Source organism: Pelodiscus sinensis, chromosome 16, assembly GCF_052426305.1.
Source record: "Pelodiscus sinensis isolate ZL-2025 chromosome 16, ASM5242630v1, whole genome shotgun sequence".
In the NCBI taxonomy this organism is placed as follows: domain Eukaryota; kingdom Metazoa; phylum Chordata; order Testudines; family Trionychidae; genus Pelodiscus; species Pelodiscus sinensis.
In genome coordinates this window covers 36,094,082-36,113,045 of record NC_143067.1, presented here as the reverse complement: position 1 = coordinate 36,113,045, position 18,964 = coordinate 36,094,082, and the positions used below count along the sequence as shown (strand labels likewise).

At 43.5% G+C, this 18,964-nt stretch overlaps 1 protein-coding gene across 2 annotated transcripts in view; it reads right to left on the bottom strand.

Annotated features, from left to right (window-relative positions):
- DOCK2 (dedicator of cytokinesis 2) overlaps positions 1 to 18,964 on the bottom strand; it is a 499,444-nt gene that overhangs the window by 296,632 nt on the left and 183,848 nt on the right. For both annotated transcript variants that reach the window (XM_075900153.2, XM_075900154.2), the window contains one exon: positions 2,151 to 2,246. In XM_075900153.2, the coding sequence (XP_075756268.2) occupies positions 2,151 to 2,246 (96 nt within the window). The remainder of the gene's footprint in view (positions 1 to 2,150; positions 2,247 to 18,964) is intronic.

Here is an 18,964-nt window from a genome sequence, read left to right as displayed (position 1 = left end):
AAGCAGCAGAGAGAGAGAGCCAAATGCAATTCTAATTCATTTTTTAGTTTAGATTTGCCAGATTTAGGCTAAGTTGCCACTACTAGAAGGAACTGTCAAAGCCGTTTACATCAGGCATCATTTCAAGTACCATAGTTGTAGCACAATGCTACACAGAACAGTAATCATTTAGAAAAGATGATGGATTTTATCCCCGCTTAAAGAGTTTCTTAAGTTATTCGAGGTTCCTTTTTCCTGATTTTCCCACAAGGAAGGAAACCTTAATTACATTTGAAACTTGGGCCTGCCCACATGACAGCTGCAGGCCAGCATCAAAACTAAATTTCTCCACAGAAAACAGTGACTGAAAATAGCTGCAGCCATGCCAGAGATTCCTATCTATGGTTCTAGGGTCCCAGCAACATATATAGTCAGTCTCAGATTATTTATGCCAGGGGTGGGGAACCTCAGGCAGTGGCGTAGCGGTGGTGTTATGTGCCCGGGGGGGGGGGGGGGGGAGCAAAAGCAAAACTGTGCCGAAGTGCCCGCTTCCAGCCCTGCCTTGATGGCTTATCTGCAGGGAGCAAGTAGCCCAGCAGCTAAACTGGCACCCCCCTAGTATGGCGCCTAGGGGCAACTGCTCCCCTCCCCCCTCCATCACTATGCCACTGTCCTCAGGCCCGGGGGCCAGATGCAGCCCCTGGCTTGCCTGGATCTGGCCCTCGAGGCTCAGGGCCCCTCCCCAGCACTGGGGAGCCTGTGGTGGTGCATGTGTCTCCCCCACCTCCCTACCACCACAAGGCTGGAGCACACAAAATCTACTAGCCTAGGCCACCCTAGGCTTTGGTGTGGGGAGTGTCTTTCTCTTTCTCACTTGTGTGCGGTGCAGCCTCCGACTGATTTTTCGGTGGGTCAGTGGCCCCTGACCCAAAAAAGGTTCCCTGCCCCGGCGATGCATTCTGCAGAACACCACACTGCATACTTGTGTAAATCACTTACACTGTAAGTGATAGTATCCAGAACGTTCAGAAATTGTTTAGCCCCACTGAGAAGCCCCGCAGTTCTGATCTACCAGCCCAAAGAAACAGTGGCCGTGATCCCTACATTGTGAACCCTGGTTGCTTTTGCTAGCTCTAGTTTTTCAAGTGCATAAATTGCAGAAGTGGCATGTTCCATCTCTGTCAACTCGAGCAATTAACGTAGCTGGAGTTGCAAACCTTGATTCAACATTTCCTGTTAGCGGAGGCCAGGCCTGAAGACTATCATCTAGAAAGTCTCCATGTGAAGCCAGCAAGAGACAAAGAATCCACCACTTCTCTTGGTAATTAGCATCTATAATGAATCACCCTCACTGGTGAAGAGCTGTGACTCGTTCCTGCTTTGAATTTGCCTGTGTTCAATTTCCAGCCACTGGGTCTTCTTAGCCTTTCTCCAGATTAAAGATCCCTTTAGTACCCAGTGTTTCTGTCCACTGAAAGTCTTTATATACTGTAACCAAGTCATTTCTGAGCCTTCTTTCCGATGTCAGAAGAAATGGGGTTGTAGATTAAGTTATGCAGTGGGTACTTTCACTTAAAAATAAATGAACAGAAACTGTTTTCTGGGAGTCAGATTGTCCCCTTAAAACACAGGTATTTAGTAAACTCACTTCAACACGAAAAGGATTAAAATAGAACAGTGGCTAAGGCCCAAATCCAGCTGGCAATATTCAGGGTTGTGCTCACTTTGTCTTTTAAGACAGCAGCACTATTTCGGGATACCTGAAGTATCCCAAAATAGCTAGTCTGTGTCTTTAAACCTGCCCATTATTTTGAACTATATTTCAAAATAATAGATGCACTATTCCAGCATGCCTGTAACCCCCCATTCCACAAGGGTTAATGGACTTGTTGGAATAGTGCTTTATTTTGAAATTTGGCACCATGTACAAAGCTCCCAATTTCAAAATAAGCTATTTTGAGGTAAGAGTCCAATATAGACGCACCTACAGAGTGAATGTGATTTAGCTCCTGTATTTGAAACCGGAAAAGCCATTTGCCAAAATACCACAAAGAAGGAAACTTGCAGCTACAGCATTGGTAGAAACAATGGAATCAAAAGAGTTTGCATGAACACTCATCTGTCAGGCATGCTGAAGGAGTTTTAAAAAAATCATTAAAAATACTACTCACTATCAAGGAGTCATCTCGTCCCATTGAAATCACAGTCCTGTTCACCGTGCGGAGTAGCTGGACCATTAGCTCCTGAATGTGGTGATAAGTGGACACCTGTAAAATAACAAGGAACCAATATTGATTTGAGCTCGATTAGTAAACAACTGATGTAACCACCAGCAGGCGGAACAGAACCTGGGACCTCTGGAGCTTGAGATTTAAAGCCACTTTCAGTAGTTGAATGGCACCATCCTTGAGTGAGGGAAGAGACTAGTCTTGCTTGCCCTGCTCACATGCGCAATCCCACCCATTTCAATAGGAATATTTATTTCAGGCAAGCAGAGTATGATCGTTGTTCTCTTGCTCACACCTCTCCCTACTCTCCCCTTAGTTCTGGTCAATATAGTTGGTTATCAGACCATAATAACATCCTAGCAACAGAGAACATACGTCCAGGAAATAGACCAAACTGTGACACAGCAAGCTACCAGTGCTAAGAGCCAAGTTTGCTAGAACTTTTTTTTTAAAGTTTCATAATTAAGGAGTAATCACGCAGAGAAGGAAAATACTTTTGTTTTCAGGTTGCTTCTCGCAATCAGAGCACCACATAGAGGGTCAGTAATCTTTCATAAGGCACATAAGCATTATTCTGGCAAATGCCATATCACATGGAAGCTCCTGCATGTATCCCTCACTACCGGTACATCTACACTGCACAGCTATTTTTAAATAAGGTATTCCGGAATAGTTATTCCGAAATTGCACGGCTACACTGCAGGGAAGCCTCAAAATCAGTCCGAGGGAGGCTTTCCTATTATAGACATGCTGTTTCGATTTAGAACCCCCAGGAGGTACTGGGGAGAATAACTTAGAATGGCCCTGGTGAGGGACTATATCAAAATAGCAGCAGAGAAGCGTCTACACACATCTTATTTTGAAATAGCTGTTTTGGAATAGGCGTTATTCCTCGTAGAATGAGGTTTATAGAAGTCGAAATAAGCTGTCTGTTATTTCGAATTAATTTCAAAATAATGGAATTGCTGTGTAGATGCTCACATTGTTATTTTGAAATAATGCTAGTTAAATCGCGGTGCAGTGTAGATGCACCCAAAGCTTACTCAGCCAATTAACCAAGAGACTTGTTCTCCTCTGTCTAGGAATGCTTTGGGATTTGGGGAGGAAGGGGCTTGAAATGAAACTCCCAGATCACACAGATAAAATCTTAACTCTTTCACCTTCCAGCAGACCGCATAAGCAGATTTTTCAGACTCACGTAATCCTGAGAAGTGCCCACACACACAAGCCAGACCTATTTTTCATTTAACAGAGCGGTAAGTCTGCGGTTGTTGGTTCACACTGTATCCTGTGTTCCATAGCTTCGCATCTGTCACAGTACTCACTGGAATTTTACAAGTGGAAGAGGATTCGTGGTACTCTCAAGTGATATTTTCATGGTTTTGGTTTTGAAATATACTTCCAATCCTAGCAACAGCTAATAAGTCTGCCTGCATTTTTTTTTATCATGAAACCTATTTGTATAGTATTTGTAACCTTGTAATAGAATAGAAATCAACATAGAATAGAAATCAACATAGAATACAAGTAAGCAAGTTCTCAAGCAAATGTTTTCCAAAACTTAAATAATCTTCCCTTTCCAAACAATTCAACTTTTCATCATAAAGTTTAGAGGAATGTGATTCTGATGTAAATTTCTCTGATTCCGCAGGGTTATTAGTCCCTTCATACTAACTAAATATATAGTTTTTGGCTTTTTATACTTTTGTAAACTCACAATAGCTTGCTCTACTGAAATTATTTTGCTGCTATAAAGTGATTCCTCCGTTCATGTTTGGGACACAATGGGAATTTTCTGTAATATATTTTTTGGCTCCTAGACATGCCTCAGTTTCCTTGTGCATGTTGCATTGCTGACCAGTCAGGGCAAAAGAATTAACACTGCTCCTGGGATAGTGCCAGAGATAGGAGACATGTGCACTGTCCCCAAAACCAGTCTGAAACCCACTCAAATCAAGAGGGTCTAGCATGACCCATAGACGTCCCACTAACTGAACAATCCAAACCTAACAACAGGAAACTCCAGTAGATGGGTCTTGGGATCTGAGCCGGAGAGCAACACGTAAAGGTGATGAATAGACTCCACCAACCTAGCAAGGCTGGGCACGGTTTCACCAGGATGGCTTCACTTCTGACTAATAAGTGGTTATCTTACTTTGAAAAGGCTGCCTTGTTTCTGCAAATACTGGGAACATTGTGTCCTGACAGCGCACAATATAAGCCTCCTGCAGAACTCTGGCTTCACAGGATTTACTGAAAGGACCTGAGGAGGCAGACAGGGATTGCTGGTGCTAACACGCCAATGTCAGAGTTTTAGCAGCCACAGGCTTACCCCTGTGGAACAATGAGGGTCTTTGGGGATTCAGCATGCGACTAGGGTCACTGCCAGGAGATTTTGCCCCAGCCTGAAATCAGACCAGTCCCTTTGGCTATGTTTAATACGGGAAACCAACAAACAAACCTGAAGCTTTAGTTTAAGCCATTGACAAAACTAATGAACCACTGTGCATAGGAGCTGGTAACAGGGGACTTTTGCAAGGGAATTCTTTAGGTAAAGGAGGAGCAACTGTGAGTTGCGCAAGAGGGCTTAACCCTGAGCAGGAGCGTCAAAGTATTTGCACAAGAACCACTGATTTTGTACAGTACAAAGTCAGTGTTCTTGCGCAAATACTCGTGGCCAACGTAGACAGGCGGAAAGATTTTGCGCAATAGCGGCTGCTGTTGCGCAAAATCTTGCCAGTCTAGATGCACCCATAGTGAATAAGACAGAAAATATCATATTGCCTCTATATAAATCTATGGTACGCCCACATCTTGAATACCACATACAGATGTGGTTGCCTCATCTCAAAAAAGATATATTGGTATTGGGAAAGGTTCAGAAAAGGGCAACAAAAATGATTAGGGGTTTGGAATGGGTCCCATATGAACAGAGATTAAAAAGACTTGGACTTTTCATCTTAGAAAAGAGGAGACTAAGGGGGGGATATGATAGAGGTCTACAACATAATGACTGGTATGGAAAAAAGTGAATAAGAAAAAGATATTTTCTTATTCCCACAATATAAGACCTAGCGGTCACCAAATGAAATGAATAGACAGCAGGTTTAAAACAAACAAAAGGAAGTTTTTCTTCACTCAGAGCACAGTCAACCTGTGGAACTCCTTGCCAGAGGATGTGGTGAAGGCTAGGACTTTAACAGGGTTCAAAAAGAGCTAGATAAATTAATAGAGGTTAGGTCCATCAATGGCTATTAGCCAGGATAGGTAGGAATGGTGTCCCTAGCCTCTATTTGTCTGGAAATGGGTGACAGGAGAGGGATCACATGAGGATTACCTGTTGTGTTCCCTCCCTCTGGTGCATCTGGTATTGGCCGCTGTCGGCAGACAGGACACTGGGCTAGATGGACCATTGGTCTTAGTAAGTATGACCCTTACTATTTAATTTACTTCTTCACTAGTGCCAGCATCTCTAAAAGAGCAGAGTTACTAGATGTATATTCCAGTTGTTGGTCTTTCTACTCCAATATTTATAATGTTCTTCAGGGTTTCATTTATGAAAAGTCATTAATTTTTATGGATATGCAGATTATATGCACAAACTACAAGTATGTGTCTGAGGTTTTTCTGCCGTTACAGTTTTGGCTTGTTTCAGAAGCCAAAAAGTAATGGACTGTTTAAAATGTCTAATAAAATAGATTTTTTATTGGATTAACAGAATGCACTCAGTTGTTCTTGCTAGCCCATGATTAATATACCAAGTGCTCTTCTTCCTTATGTTGTGCTAATACATTTCAGAATCTTGGAACGGATCACAGATTCCAAACTACCCTCTGATGGGCATGTCTTTAAAGTTACTGAGCCTGTCTCTTCTTTCAACACCGCAGGCAGATTGCTAGAATGAACGCTGTCCTTTCAAATATTGCACTAAGTTTATTAAATCTATACTTCTATACCCAGCTAAAGTTCGTTATTTATGGAGTCAGTCTATCCCTCTAAAAGTACAAATTATTCCACATGGTACTTGGACTCAAATATCCATGCTCACAGCTCCCCCACTATTGAGTTACCATTAGAATATACTTAAAAAACAACAGGATGTCAACAACTTCCACCCCACCATCAGCCTTATCCTAGACCATTCCACACAAGAGATTCACTTCCTTGACACCACAGTACAGTTACATGAGAGACACATTTCCGCCACTTTATACCGGAAAAGTACTGATATGTCTCTAGTTTCCATCCATGACACATTTCACAGTCAATTGTTTATATCCAGGCCCTAAAATTCAACCAGATTTGCTCCAATCCCACAGACAGAGACGAACACCCACAGGGTCTATATCAAGCATTCTTAAAACTGAAATACCCTCCCAGGGAGATGAAAAAACAGATTGACAGTGGCAGACGAGTACCCAGAAATCAGCTTCTTTAAGACAGGCCTGACAAAGAAAACAACAGGATCCCACTTGTCATCACCTACAGCCCCCAACTTAAAGTGCATTATCAACAATTTACCACCTATCCTGGAAAATGTGCCCTCAGTCTCACAAGCCTTGGGGGACAGGCCAATCCTCACCTACAGACAACCCCCTAACCTCTAATAAATTCTATTTAGTAACTATGCAGCCATGGCCGGATTAAGACTTTTAGAGGCCCTAAACACTGAAAAGATTATGGTGCCTCCACCATGCAATTCAAAATAAAAACAATACTATACCGTAAAATCGCTCTTTTTTGTTTTTTTGGTGCCCCTGATTTGCTGGTGCCCTAAACACGTGCTTAGTCTGTCTATTGGGTAATCCAGCCCTGCAAGCAGCACACCTCCATTATACTCATCCAGGAACCCACCCCTGCAATCAACCCCAGCTGCCAACTCTGTCCACACATCTATGCTAGTGACATCATCACAGGACCTTGCCACGTAAACCACCACATCAGAGGCTCATACAACTGCACATCCACCAATTTGCTCTATGCCAGGTCACAACCCCTGGATTCTCAGCTCAACACTTGATGTATATGCAGCAGAGGCAGTGGCAGGAAAGCGGCTGCAGCCAGATAATTAAAGGGGCTGCTTCCTTTTTTTTTTTGCTCCACCAAATTCGGCAGCCCTTATGCGGGTTGTGAATGAAAAAAGGTTGCGCACCACTGTTCTATGCCATCAAGTGCCTCTCTGCCATGGATATTGGACAAACTGGATAGTCTCTGTAGGAAAGGATTAATGGACACAAATCAGATATTCGAAAAGGTAACACACAGAAACCTGCTAGGGAACATTTTAACTTACCTGGACACTCGTTAATGGAACTCAAGGTTACCGTATTATTACAAGCCAATTTTTAAAAAAACAGCTTGAAAGAAAGTCTTCAGAACTTACTTCATTTACAAGTTTGATACCTGCAACAGAGGTCTAAGTATAGACCTTGCCTGGATAGCCTGCTACATTCCACATCCTAATGACACAAAATATCAAGCACAGGGTACTTAAGAGCACTTAGTACCCACTCTATCAGCTTCATTTAGCATGGACACTCTAATTGACAATTTTTCCCCTTTTTTCCCTTCTTTTTCCTTCTCTTCCCCTCCCCCATCCCCTTTCTCTACTATTTATTTGGAAACCGGACCCCTTAACTCCATTCATCTGAAGAAGTGAGTTGTGCCCATGAAAGCTCATGATTCCATCAACATTTTTTGTTAGTCTCTAAGGTGCTGAAAGACTATTTGTTATTTTTAAAGTTTTTTTCTATTACAGACTAACACGGCTACCCCTCTGAAACTCTTAGAATATAATGAATGAGTTATATTTCCATTCATTTTATTAGGCCTAGAAATTCATTGAATATAGAAATAATGCCAGTTTGCCCTAGTTTGTTCACAAATTGGTCCTGACATCTATAAATATAATTATTTGCCGAACAGCCTGGATGACCATTTCTCAGTACATGAACTATTTGAGAAGTATTTGCTTTTACTAACATGGGATTTTGCAGTTTGGAAAATAAGAACTCTCTAGTCTCTCCTCACCTCAAATGCAATGGGATTAGTGGTCTCAGTTTACGGCAGTGATCCCCAACCTTTTGGGGCTGCCGGGCGCCCGGGGGCAGGGCACCTGGGGCACAAGAGTGGCTCAGGCCGGCCATGGTCACTAGGCGGGCGCCATGGCGCCCCCGGGCACCGCGTTGGGGACCGTGTAGGGGAAGATGTTTATCTAATACAAGACCTGGATGAATGACTAATTTTTCAGTCCTCTGGCAGTTCAAGGAGTAGGAATCAGTTCAGCCAGAACTGAATCTGAAAATTGCAAAATTTTTCAGTGACTAAAGAGACTTTCATTTGGGTTTTAACAAACAGACTCCAAATGCACTTTTCTTGGCAGGGGCAGGATCTCTTATCACTTTTAAAATATTAGGTAGAGCAATGACCTTGGCGGTGGGAGTACTATGGGGTATTCTGGCACAGATCTCTTACAATCACTGCACTAAACATGATAAGAGAGTCCTCCTCAAATTTGTGTCAAATTCATGAACAGCATCGCGTCGAATGGAACTGTATTTTTGGGGTGCATAAACTATTCATCTGACAAATTTCACGTAGGTTTAGCCATTGCCTGTGAAGGGTATGCATGTGTTCATTTTAAACAAAATGAGGTTTGGAGAGTAGATATGCATAAAGAAGCATGCTGTGGCTCACCACCCTAAGAACAGTCTAGAAAAGGCCAAGGAGAGGGGGGTGAACGCAACATGTGGAGTGGAGAAGTACAAGCATGTGACAAACAAAGCCATATATGGAAAGGTTGAATCTGATTGGTTTAGAAGTTTGTGTTATGTAACCTGTAACTGCCATGTGCTATAAAACAGCAAGGGGAGGGGCTCCTTGTTTGAGGGGCTCTGGCTGATTTTAGTACTAGGGGCTCTCCCTTTGTGCACATTGAATAAAGTATTGAATTGAATTGAATTCAATTGAATTCAATTCAATTGAATTGAAGTATCGAAGACCCTTGATTCTGCCCAGCACCTGACTCTCTGGGAACCACAAAATCCCAACACCAGGAATCATTGATTTGCAACAGCATGACTATGTAGCACCACTTTGAAAACGTCCAAAACTAAGAGGTGCCATACATAGGGTTTGAAACGCTGCAGCGCACTGGAGCATAAACAGTTGGCAGTGGGCTGTCCTCAGTCAGCTTACACTCAGATATGTTGGAAAAGTTTGCCTTAGAAGTTAGAAAATGCCAGAACTCAGGTTGCCTGTGCACGCTTAATCAGCCCCTTATGCATATGCAATAGGATATTGTCTGTAATTGCTTGGCTTACATACCATTTCCTCCACAGGACCCCCTGCCTCCTTCAGCACACAGAATGGATGATGCTCCCCAAATGAGCAGCTATTCAATATTGGTTTATTCTCATTGCTCCCTGTGTGGCCACAGGCCTTATTTACTGCACAGTTTTCAAAGTCTGCTCTGCAGAGGGAATTAACAACATCCTTCTGGGCTGTTCTCTGGCTCCCATCAGATACTTCACCAACATTTCTGAATTTATTTTCACAACACCCCTGTGAGCAGCGATGGTGCTATTATCTTCAAGTACTAGCAAGGAACGGAGCAGAAGTTCATAAGTAGACACTGGGATTAGGTGCCCAATTTGAGATACCTCGTTTTCCAGAGATTTACCATCAGATAGCACTTTATGTGGTCAAAGGACAGCATACATTCACTTCCACTTTAGCTGTGCTTAGAACTTTTGAAAACAAGACCCTAGGGCAGGGGTGGAAAACTGCAGGCCCGGGGCTGGATGCGACCCTGGGCTAGCCTGGATATGGCCCATGAAGCACTGGGTCATCTCCAGTATTGGGGAATCTATGCTGATGCTCCAGTCTCCCTGCTGCCTCCCACCCATGGCGCTGGAACACCCAAAGTCTACTAGTTTGGGCCCCTCTATGCTCTGTTGTAGGAGGGGAATGTGGGGAGTGTCTTTCTTCTGCTCATTCGGGGCCACAGTGAGGGTTTTCTTTCCACTTTTTACTTGCATGTGGCCCCCAACTGATTTTTCTATGGGTCAGCGGCCCCTGACTCAAAAATGGTGTCAAGAGTGTCACCTAGGGTGTCGAGCCAGCCTCCCCAAAACTGAGGAACATACAATTGGGGATACCTGTTAATATCCTGGTTTCAGGAACTAGCATCACATACAAAGTCTGTGGCAGAAGCAGGAAGAGAACCCAGTATTCCAGCCCAGCATTTAGCTGCTTTAACCAGGAGATCATCCTTTGTCGTCCTGCAAACCCCTGCCAGACACACACCATCCAATTTCAGCAACAAATGGGTCGGGTGGGGGGGGGGGAGAGAAAACCATTTTCTTCACTACAGACCCCAAGCAGATCTGTCATATACACTAAGGGAGGCAGAAGTCATGTGAGGAAAAACAGTATGGCACTCTGGAATTAAGGATTCTGCCAGAAATAAGAGACAGTTTTCTTACACCCCCCACCTCATTCCTTCTCCTGTTATCATTATTAATAAGAAATGATAAGTAACCAAGCAGTACTCACCTACATTCTCCAGGGTATTTTTGGAGCACTAAATAATTCCCCATCTTGTTGAACAGAGATGAAAAATTAAGGGATGTCCCTTGTAATAAGGGACCATTGGCCACCCTATTAAAGCCTACCATAAGGGGAGGAGCTACACATGCATAAGGGGGGCTCAATTAAGGTTGCACAGGCAAACATTGGGGGCTTGCCTCTGAAACTTGAATAATGTTCTCTTAATGTAGGGTTTTTTGGTACGGAACCACAATTTAAGTGCATCACATGTTCTACAATGATTGATAATGGTTTCCTCTCCTGATGCTTGCTGTGATATGCAAGTACAGCTGAAAGTGTGCACACTAGACATATCTGAAAGAAAACTTATGACATAATATAGCAATTGTGCTAAATCTATCAAAATGACAAAGTAAATTGTACTAAAGTGAGAACTGTTTGGCCTCAAACCTGAAGTACAGTTATTAAAATGTGTGACAAGCTTTTCATGCTATAAATCAGAAACTCAATACATGTATTAGAAAACTCAAACGAGTTGGTCTCTTATTGTCGTATGCAGATTTGAGGTGGTGTTGTTCTGCACATACATGGAGGTTAGAGCAGTAGTGAGAATATATGCATAGATCTATTTGTCAGCCTTGTAATGAAAGCCAGCTATAGATGTCACTGTTTTAGCAGCTCCTTTGTTTCAATGGAAGGCATCTTACTTATTTCTTTTACTTGATGCTATCACAAGGATAATAATCACAAGGATTATTTTAATGTCAAACCCAAATTCCAACATATCATGCTTCTCATGAACATGGTTGTATTTATAGCCAACTGTGATCTCCTTTTTCATCCCTTTCTGTACACGTATTCCTTCTCTGAATGTATTCTATCATCTGCCTGTTCATCAATATGCAAACTCAGTTATTCACCCTGAGTCCTATAGGTCTTGCCTTGAAGTACACACCATTTGATACTGCTGTACAAAGGCAGAATGCTCAGATTTGTGTATCTAGTCGAAGAAAAAAACATTATCTGTGTTCACAGACTTAGTATATACTGTGACATACAATTTCCCATGGTAAAACATGCTGCTATGTGAAGCTATTAAAAAATGTGTTACTAAAGGATCAGAGAGGCAACTTGAGGTAGAAAAGAAAATGGAATCAAGCTGCAAAATCATCTAATCCTTGCAGTTCTCATTTATATCAGCTCAAACATAAAATGGCCACTGATCTAAAACATCTAACATTCACCCAGCGCACCAGTTCAATGAAATAAAATAACTCTACGGATCTACCAGACTTCAGTCTTCAATCAACACACTTTCCGTATACTCCAATAGATGCTATCACTGAGCTCTTGAACAACACCTCACACCAAGCAGCTGGAAATGTCATCTTTGAGTGTTTTTGATTGTTGAGCAACTTTTAGACACTCCACTGAAGGTGTGCAGCATTACTACCCTTTTAACAGCATTAGCTGCATAAGCAGCCGCATCAGAGCAGGGGGCTAGCTGTTCATTTCCTAGAAAGTGTTCAATGTCACTTCATGAAATCTGCAGAGACTATCATCTTTTCACCCAGAGAAGATGCAGGGCCTCATTACTAGGCCTGCGGCACTTCTAAGTAGTCTCCTGGTAAGAATTCTTATCGTGAAATTACAGTGTGGGGCGTTCAAAACTGACAATTCAGCTGGAATTTTTATGCGCTCTTGTGCTCAGAGATGTTTTATGCGTTGTCCCCAGTCAGAATTCTCAAGATGTTTATATTAATCATGGTTCTCTTTAGTGTATTGATTATCACTATAATTTGAGGAAAAAAACAGGCTTTTTTAGCCTTGAAAACTTCGCTCTTGAGCTACAGTACTGTTACATAGAAAAAATTGCAGCATTAAATATTGAGACCTCTGGAATGCTAAAATGATGTATTGGCACGGCTTCAAATGGCCAAGGAAATATGGGAACATTTAGGTCTAAGTACAGTGCATCGGTTCCCCTCTGCTGTCATCAATTTCACTGCTGTCATTGCCTCTCGTACGAGGGAGCAGACTTTTTTAATAACAGCATTACCAAAATTTCTACTGCAGTTTCTTCTTTAATGTCTTACACTTTTTGTAGTCCTCTGATGTTCTTTCCAGGCACAGGTCTCCCTCTTATGTGAGGCTGTAGTGCCACACACTTTCAGATTAACATTTTTAATAATCTAATTGTATTTATTGCATTATTTTATATGTATTTCCTTTTTATGGGGCACTGATCCTAAAAAAAAAATGCCACCATCCCACCTTTCAAATAAAACCACGGTTGTTCCAAAAGCTTAAGTATTATTGACTTGTTTTTCATAAAATGTGTCCCTATCCATCCATATTATTATGCTGAATTTGCTTGATAGTAATTTGACTCCTACTTATTTTAGAAAAATAAAAGGAATTGTTTTAAGTCAGTTCTCAACAAGATTTTCAATCTATGAAATATTTGATGTTTGGCTTGTTACTGTATTCACTGTGCTATTCAGGTTTTTACACTTTTATTTCTTCTTAAGTGAGTTGTTATAATGCTTCATGAATTTACATTGCAGTGGAAGTCTGAAATAAATTTAATTACCACCAATCTGGTTACCACCATGTGACATGCAGGGAAATATCCTACAATATGTCTGAAAAACCATATTGTTTTAAACTTATTTATTACTGTGGGTTGGGCGTGTATGGTCTCTCTCCAGGAGCACAATGTGATGTTTGTAACAACCAGAAGATCAAAAACCCATACTGAAAATGTGCCAGACAAGTATGGCCTTTTAGGACAATAAGGAAGAAGAGGCCTTCTTGGGGAGTTCCTAGTGAAAAAATGCAAATTTCCAACCCCAGCCTTCTGAAGCGAGACCCTGAGGATTGTTGTCTACTGATTATCTGCTATCCAAGACCAAGATCAAAGCCCTGAGCTGTACAACAGCTGCTATGCCCAGGCCTGGATTCTGGTTCTCAGTCTGAGACTGTTATGATCTTCTAACCCAGGAGAAAACCAACAGATGGTCTGAAAGACTGATGCCTACCATAGCTCAAGGCTGGATCTCAGGTAAGTTTTATTAGCATTCATGTTGGTTCTCTTAATATTGTAATGTGTTTTCTCTTTAATGTCTTTATCCTACAAGTAATAGTCTTACTTATCAAGAGCTACATGCTTGTAACTGGATATTGCCTCTGAAGAAAAAGCAAAGAACAGATTCTTGCCTTTTAGGCAGTCTGGCTTGCCGGGAAGATCACAAATGTGGACGCACAGCAACTGTGCAGACATTTAAGATCCCTTGGTCAGGAGGGAAAGAGACTCCGGGCTCTGTCCAAGGGAGATACCAGCTGAAGTGCTAGGAATGACAGTGGATGCCCTCAAGGGACCATGAAGGTGGAATACAGGGGCAGTTGCCCTTTACTGAGACAGTTTCTTGTTCCAAGAATTTTCCTTTTGGTCTCTAACATTCAAATGCACAGAATGTAACAACTAATATTTAACCACTGGAATCATTTCTATATATTGTACTATTTGTGGACCTGAAAAAAAAACCCTAAACTTTTTTATGTTTGCATGCTGAAGCCTCAGTAGAGCTTTTTATCGAAGGCATGCTTTATTTTACTGCACTTGGGAATACTTTCCTTGAGAGAGTCAGACTTTCAGTCCCTTATATTATTGGACTTTAAATATTAGCTCTTTTCCTACAGCCATCTGAGGCAAACAATTTCAGCATTCTCGTTGTCTCTAACCTGTACAGTTTTGAAGGGTGTGGCATTGTTTTATTTTCAAACAAGGTGTTTGTAAACCTTTGGAAACAAAGGAATTGGCAGGCCACAGCAAGGCACGTTTTGTAAAAGGACATGTTTAACTGTACTAAATAGAGCAGAGGCACAGAAAGAAGAAATAGTGAAACATTTCATCGCAGTTGTAGATATACTAACAGTGAGCTGTCACTTAATCAATGATTTGATAAAAGCTAGAAGAGAAAAGACTTGGAGTATACTCTGTTCCTTGAAAACAATAAATCAATGTCAAAAGGAGTTTGCAGCTTACTGACACTGACACTGTAATGCTTTCCTTGTTTCTCTCCTCATGCTTCCTTCCTTAAAGAACGGAGCTGAGTAAAACGTCCTCACAATCCAGTCTCTTCCCATGACTACGTTTCAGTATGTGCTGCAGCACTGATAGCCTCTAGAACAGGGCTACTCAAGTTTGGAAGCTGTGGGGGCCCTGAGCCGGCTCAAGCTATGGGCTGACGGGGCTACCGCCCGGGGCACCTCATTGTAGGGGGCACCGCGCAGGGCTGCCGGGACAGGTGGGGGAGGCACTGCACATGCTCCGTGCACTCAGGGCGGGGCCACGCATGCGCTAGGCACCTGGGGGGCGGGCAGGGCCGCACATGCGTCGCACTCCCGGGGACAGCGCTGTGTTCCTGTGGCCTGGGGCACACGAATGGCTCAGGCCGGCCCTGTGGGGGTCACAGTGATACTCACAGCACATACCAAATATGTTTGTAAATATATGCAAATTGCTTCTTTCACACTGACAGGCATAAGTACAAAGATGAAGCTTTAAGCTGTGGTGCCGGACCCAAATGTGGCCAGTGTGAGCCAGTCAGTACCTTTCAGGCGCTGCCCACAAGGCTAAGCTTTCAGCACTTCCCAAATGCCCTAGCACTCCCGGCACTTCCTCCCTGGGGGCTAGAAACTCCGACACTCTATAACTGTCTGGCCCAGGCAGTCCATTCACTTGCATCTTTCAGTGCTCACCCCGCCTGGGAGACACCTCGCCATTGTGGAGCGTGTTCCCAGTGGAAGCCATGTTCAAAGAGTCCCACCCATAGGCCATGTGTTGAGCCCCGTGTAAACCAAAATGCGAGGGCCGCAAACAAATGGGCTGCAGGCCATCTGTGGCCCACAGGCTGCGTGTTGAGTAGCTCTGCTCTGCTCTAGAATAAGAGGCCGGCTCTACAGAGCGTGGGGCCCAATTCCGGGGGTGGGGCTGCACACTCGCGGGGCCCCGGGTGGCACAGAGCGTGCATTGCATGCTGGAGGCACAACGCATGCCCAGTGCATCCCGGACGTTACGACGCATGCGCTGTGCGCCCGCACATGTGCAGTTCCCCAGAGTACAACACATGCGTGGCCCACTGGACACACGGCGCATGTGCCGTGCACCCGGGGGCCCTGTGCAAGCGCTGCACTCTCTGGGCGCGGGGCCCCCACACTGAATCGGCCTAAGGCCGGCCCTGGAGACCACTAAACCTCAGACAAATTAGTTGAGGGCCACACACAAGTGAGAGTCAAAAAAAAAAAAAGCCTCAGGGATGTGGCCTCTGTCTGATAAGCAGGGAAAAAAAGACACTCGGGCATTCACTTGACTCATGCAACTTTGGGCTCCAGGGTTCCTCTTGCGCTCTACTGCATGGGGGCTAGATTAAGCGGAAGGCTAGATGAAGCTCTGAGGTGGGGCCAGAAATGAGGGGCTCAGTGTGCAGTGGAGGATGCTGTGGAGAGGAGTGTGGGTGCAAGGTCTGGGTGAGTGGTAGGGTGCAGATTTGCATAGAAGGTAGGGTGCAGGAGCAGGCTTGGGGTGGGGGTGGGGGTGGGGGTGAGGGTGGGGTCTGGCTGGGAGATAGGGCAGTCTGGGGATGCGTAGTGTGAGTTGAAGGTAGGGTCAGAAGCAGGATGGGGCTGCAGGTGGGATAGAGGGCATTGGGTCTGGGTGGGAGAAGGCAAGACTGAGGTGCCTACCTGGCGCAGCTCCCAGTGGGGGGCACAGGTTGCTCCATACTGCCCTCCACTTAGAGGCACCGCCCCCCACTGCTCCCAGTGGCCACAATGCCCAGCCAATGGGAGCACCAGGGGTAGAACCTGAAAGCCAGTGTAGGAAGAGAGCTTCCCTGTGCTATGTGCCCAGACGCTTCTTCTCTGCCAGGCAGAGCCCATGGGCCAGATGCAACAGGTGGCTTGCCTTGATCTGTCGCACAAGGCTCAGTGCTCCCCCCAGGAGCAGGAGTGATGAACCTCCCTTACACCCAAGGCCCAGCCCTATGGGTCCCCCCTGCAGCTTGCCCGGGGGCCTGGCGAATCCTTCAGCTCACCTGATCTTATGCTTTATAAGGGAAACCAGGAAGCTACAAAATTGAAGGTTCCAAATTCATTTGGATCACCCCCATATTGGACATTGGACTGAACCTATGAATTAATTCTAAGAACTCTTTGTAATTCTGAAGTGCGTCACCTCTACTATAAAACTGGTCCCAGAACCATACTCATGTCTGTCGGTAGAATGAACCAATCCTCTCTCTTTTCTTTTAAAATGTATTTTAATTTAGTAAATAAATATTGGCTATAAGCATATATTTGGGTAAGATTTTAAGTATTTAGGAGCTTGGTGGCTAATGTGATCTGTAGGAATTGGCAGAACTTCTTTTATGATTAACAATATTTTCAATAATCATTGTATTTGTCTTGGCTGTCCATTCACTTGGCTGTTACAAGTCAGTTACTTCATGGGAACTATGTTTTGGCTTCCATGTAACCAGTGAGGAATTGTCAAAGCTATTTTGTTTGTGGCTTGGTGAATGTAAATGTTCGAATAGCCACCAGTTTTGGTATCATCTGACCCATTCTTTGCTGTTTGCCCTAATGAGCAATCTCAGCATCGCCCAACCTGGCACCCGGGTCACACAAGCATTATTTTAATTTCTGCAAAATGCCAAGTTGTTTAGAATTTGAAATATATTGAAACTTTTTCGAGTTCTGAAGGTGCAAGGAAATAAGCTCTTACTGACTTAACTCACTTGGGTTCACAAGGTGATATGGGGCACTAGCCTTTATACGATTAACCTAATCAGAACATTATTAGTGATTTCAGACTTTACTCACAGAACGGCTGCTGTACTGCAATTATTTCTAGTTTAATTTACTGCTTCATTTAGAGGCTCCAGGTTCTTTGATTTATAAAAGATGAGGCTTGGAAGAGACCTCAGAAGGTCATCTAGCCCAACCATCTGCTCAGAGCAGGACCAACCCCAATTAAATCATCCCAGTCAAACTATAATAGCCTCTAGGGATGGAGAGTCCACCACTCTCCCTAGATAACCCATTCCAGTGCTTTACCTGCCCCCCACCTCCTAGCGAAAAAGTTTATCCAGGGGAACCGATGAGCCTTAGAAACAGACAGCTATATCACCTATTTTATACATATCCAAGAATGTTCTGCAGTCGGTCTGCTGCATACCTTGAACAAAACCCTTCACTGTCTCATTCTCCCCTTCACATTTTTATCTAATTATACTGTAAATGCTTCTAAGCAGACACTGTCATTCTATCTATCTACAGAGTGTCTACAACAATGAGGCCCTGATCCTGACCGGAGTCTCTAAGCACTACTCTAACACAAATGAGGATAAACTAATGCTATTACAGTAATAAGCAGATTTCAGGAGTCTAAATAGGACATGCTCACATCACGTATGATAAGTTTTCACTTAGTACCAGAATCATTTTCGTGATCGGGGCTTTTTTGCGCAAAACAGTACTGTCCTGTTTACACTGGCCCTCTTGCGCAAATGATTTGCGCAAGAGGGCTTTTGCCCGAATGGGAGCAGCACAATATTTCTGCAAGAACACTGATGATCTTACATGAGATCGTCAGTGTTCTTGCGGAAATTCAAGCGGCCAGTGTAGACAGCTGGCAAGTTTTTCTGCAAAATCAGATGATTTTGTGGAAAAACTTGCCAGTCTAGACATAGCCATACTCTCTGGCTATGTCTAGACTACACTTTATGTTTGAAAAAAGATATGCAAATTCTGCAGGAATTTGCCTATCTTCTTTCAATCTCACTTTCGAAAGTGGATCTTTCAAAAGTGAAAGTAGTCTGGATGCTTTTTTTCAGACCTCCCCCCATTTCGAAAAACCGCTCTTCCTTAAAAAATGTGTTCAAACTAATTTTGCTTTCGAGAGTGAGATCAGAAGAAGATAAGCAAATTTCCGCAGATGCTCTTTCAAAAATAAATCATAGTTTAGACGTACCCTCTCATGGAGACAGTGAACAGGGACAGACCTGCTGTAATTAAATATAATACAAGCTATTTAAACGTTAACCTGGACAGGGAGGATGTTCATGAATTAAATTATGTGATGCCTCCTATCTGTCCCCCAGAGATCTACAGCCATCCTGCATTAGTGCATTCCCAGGATTGCT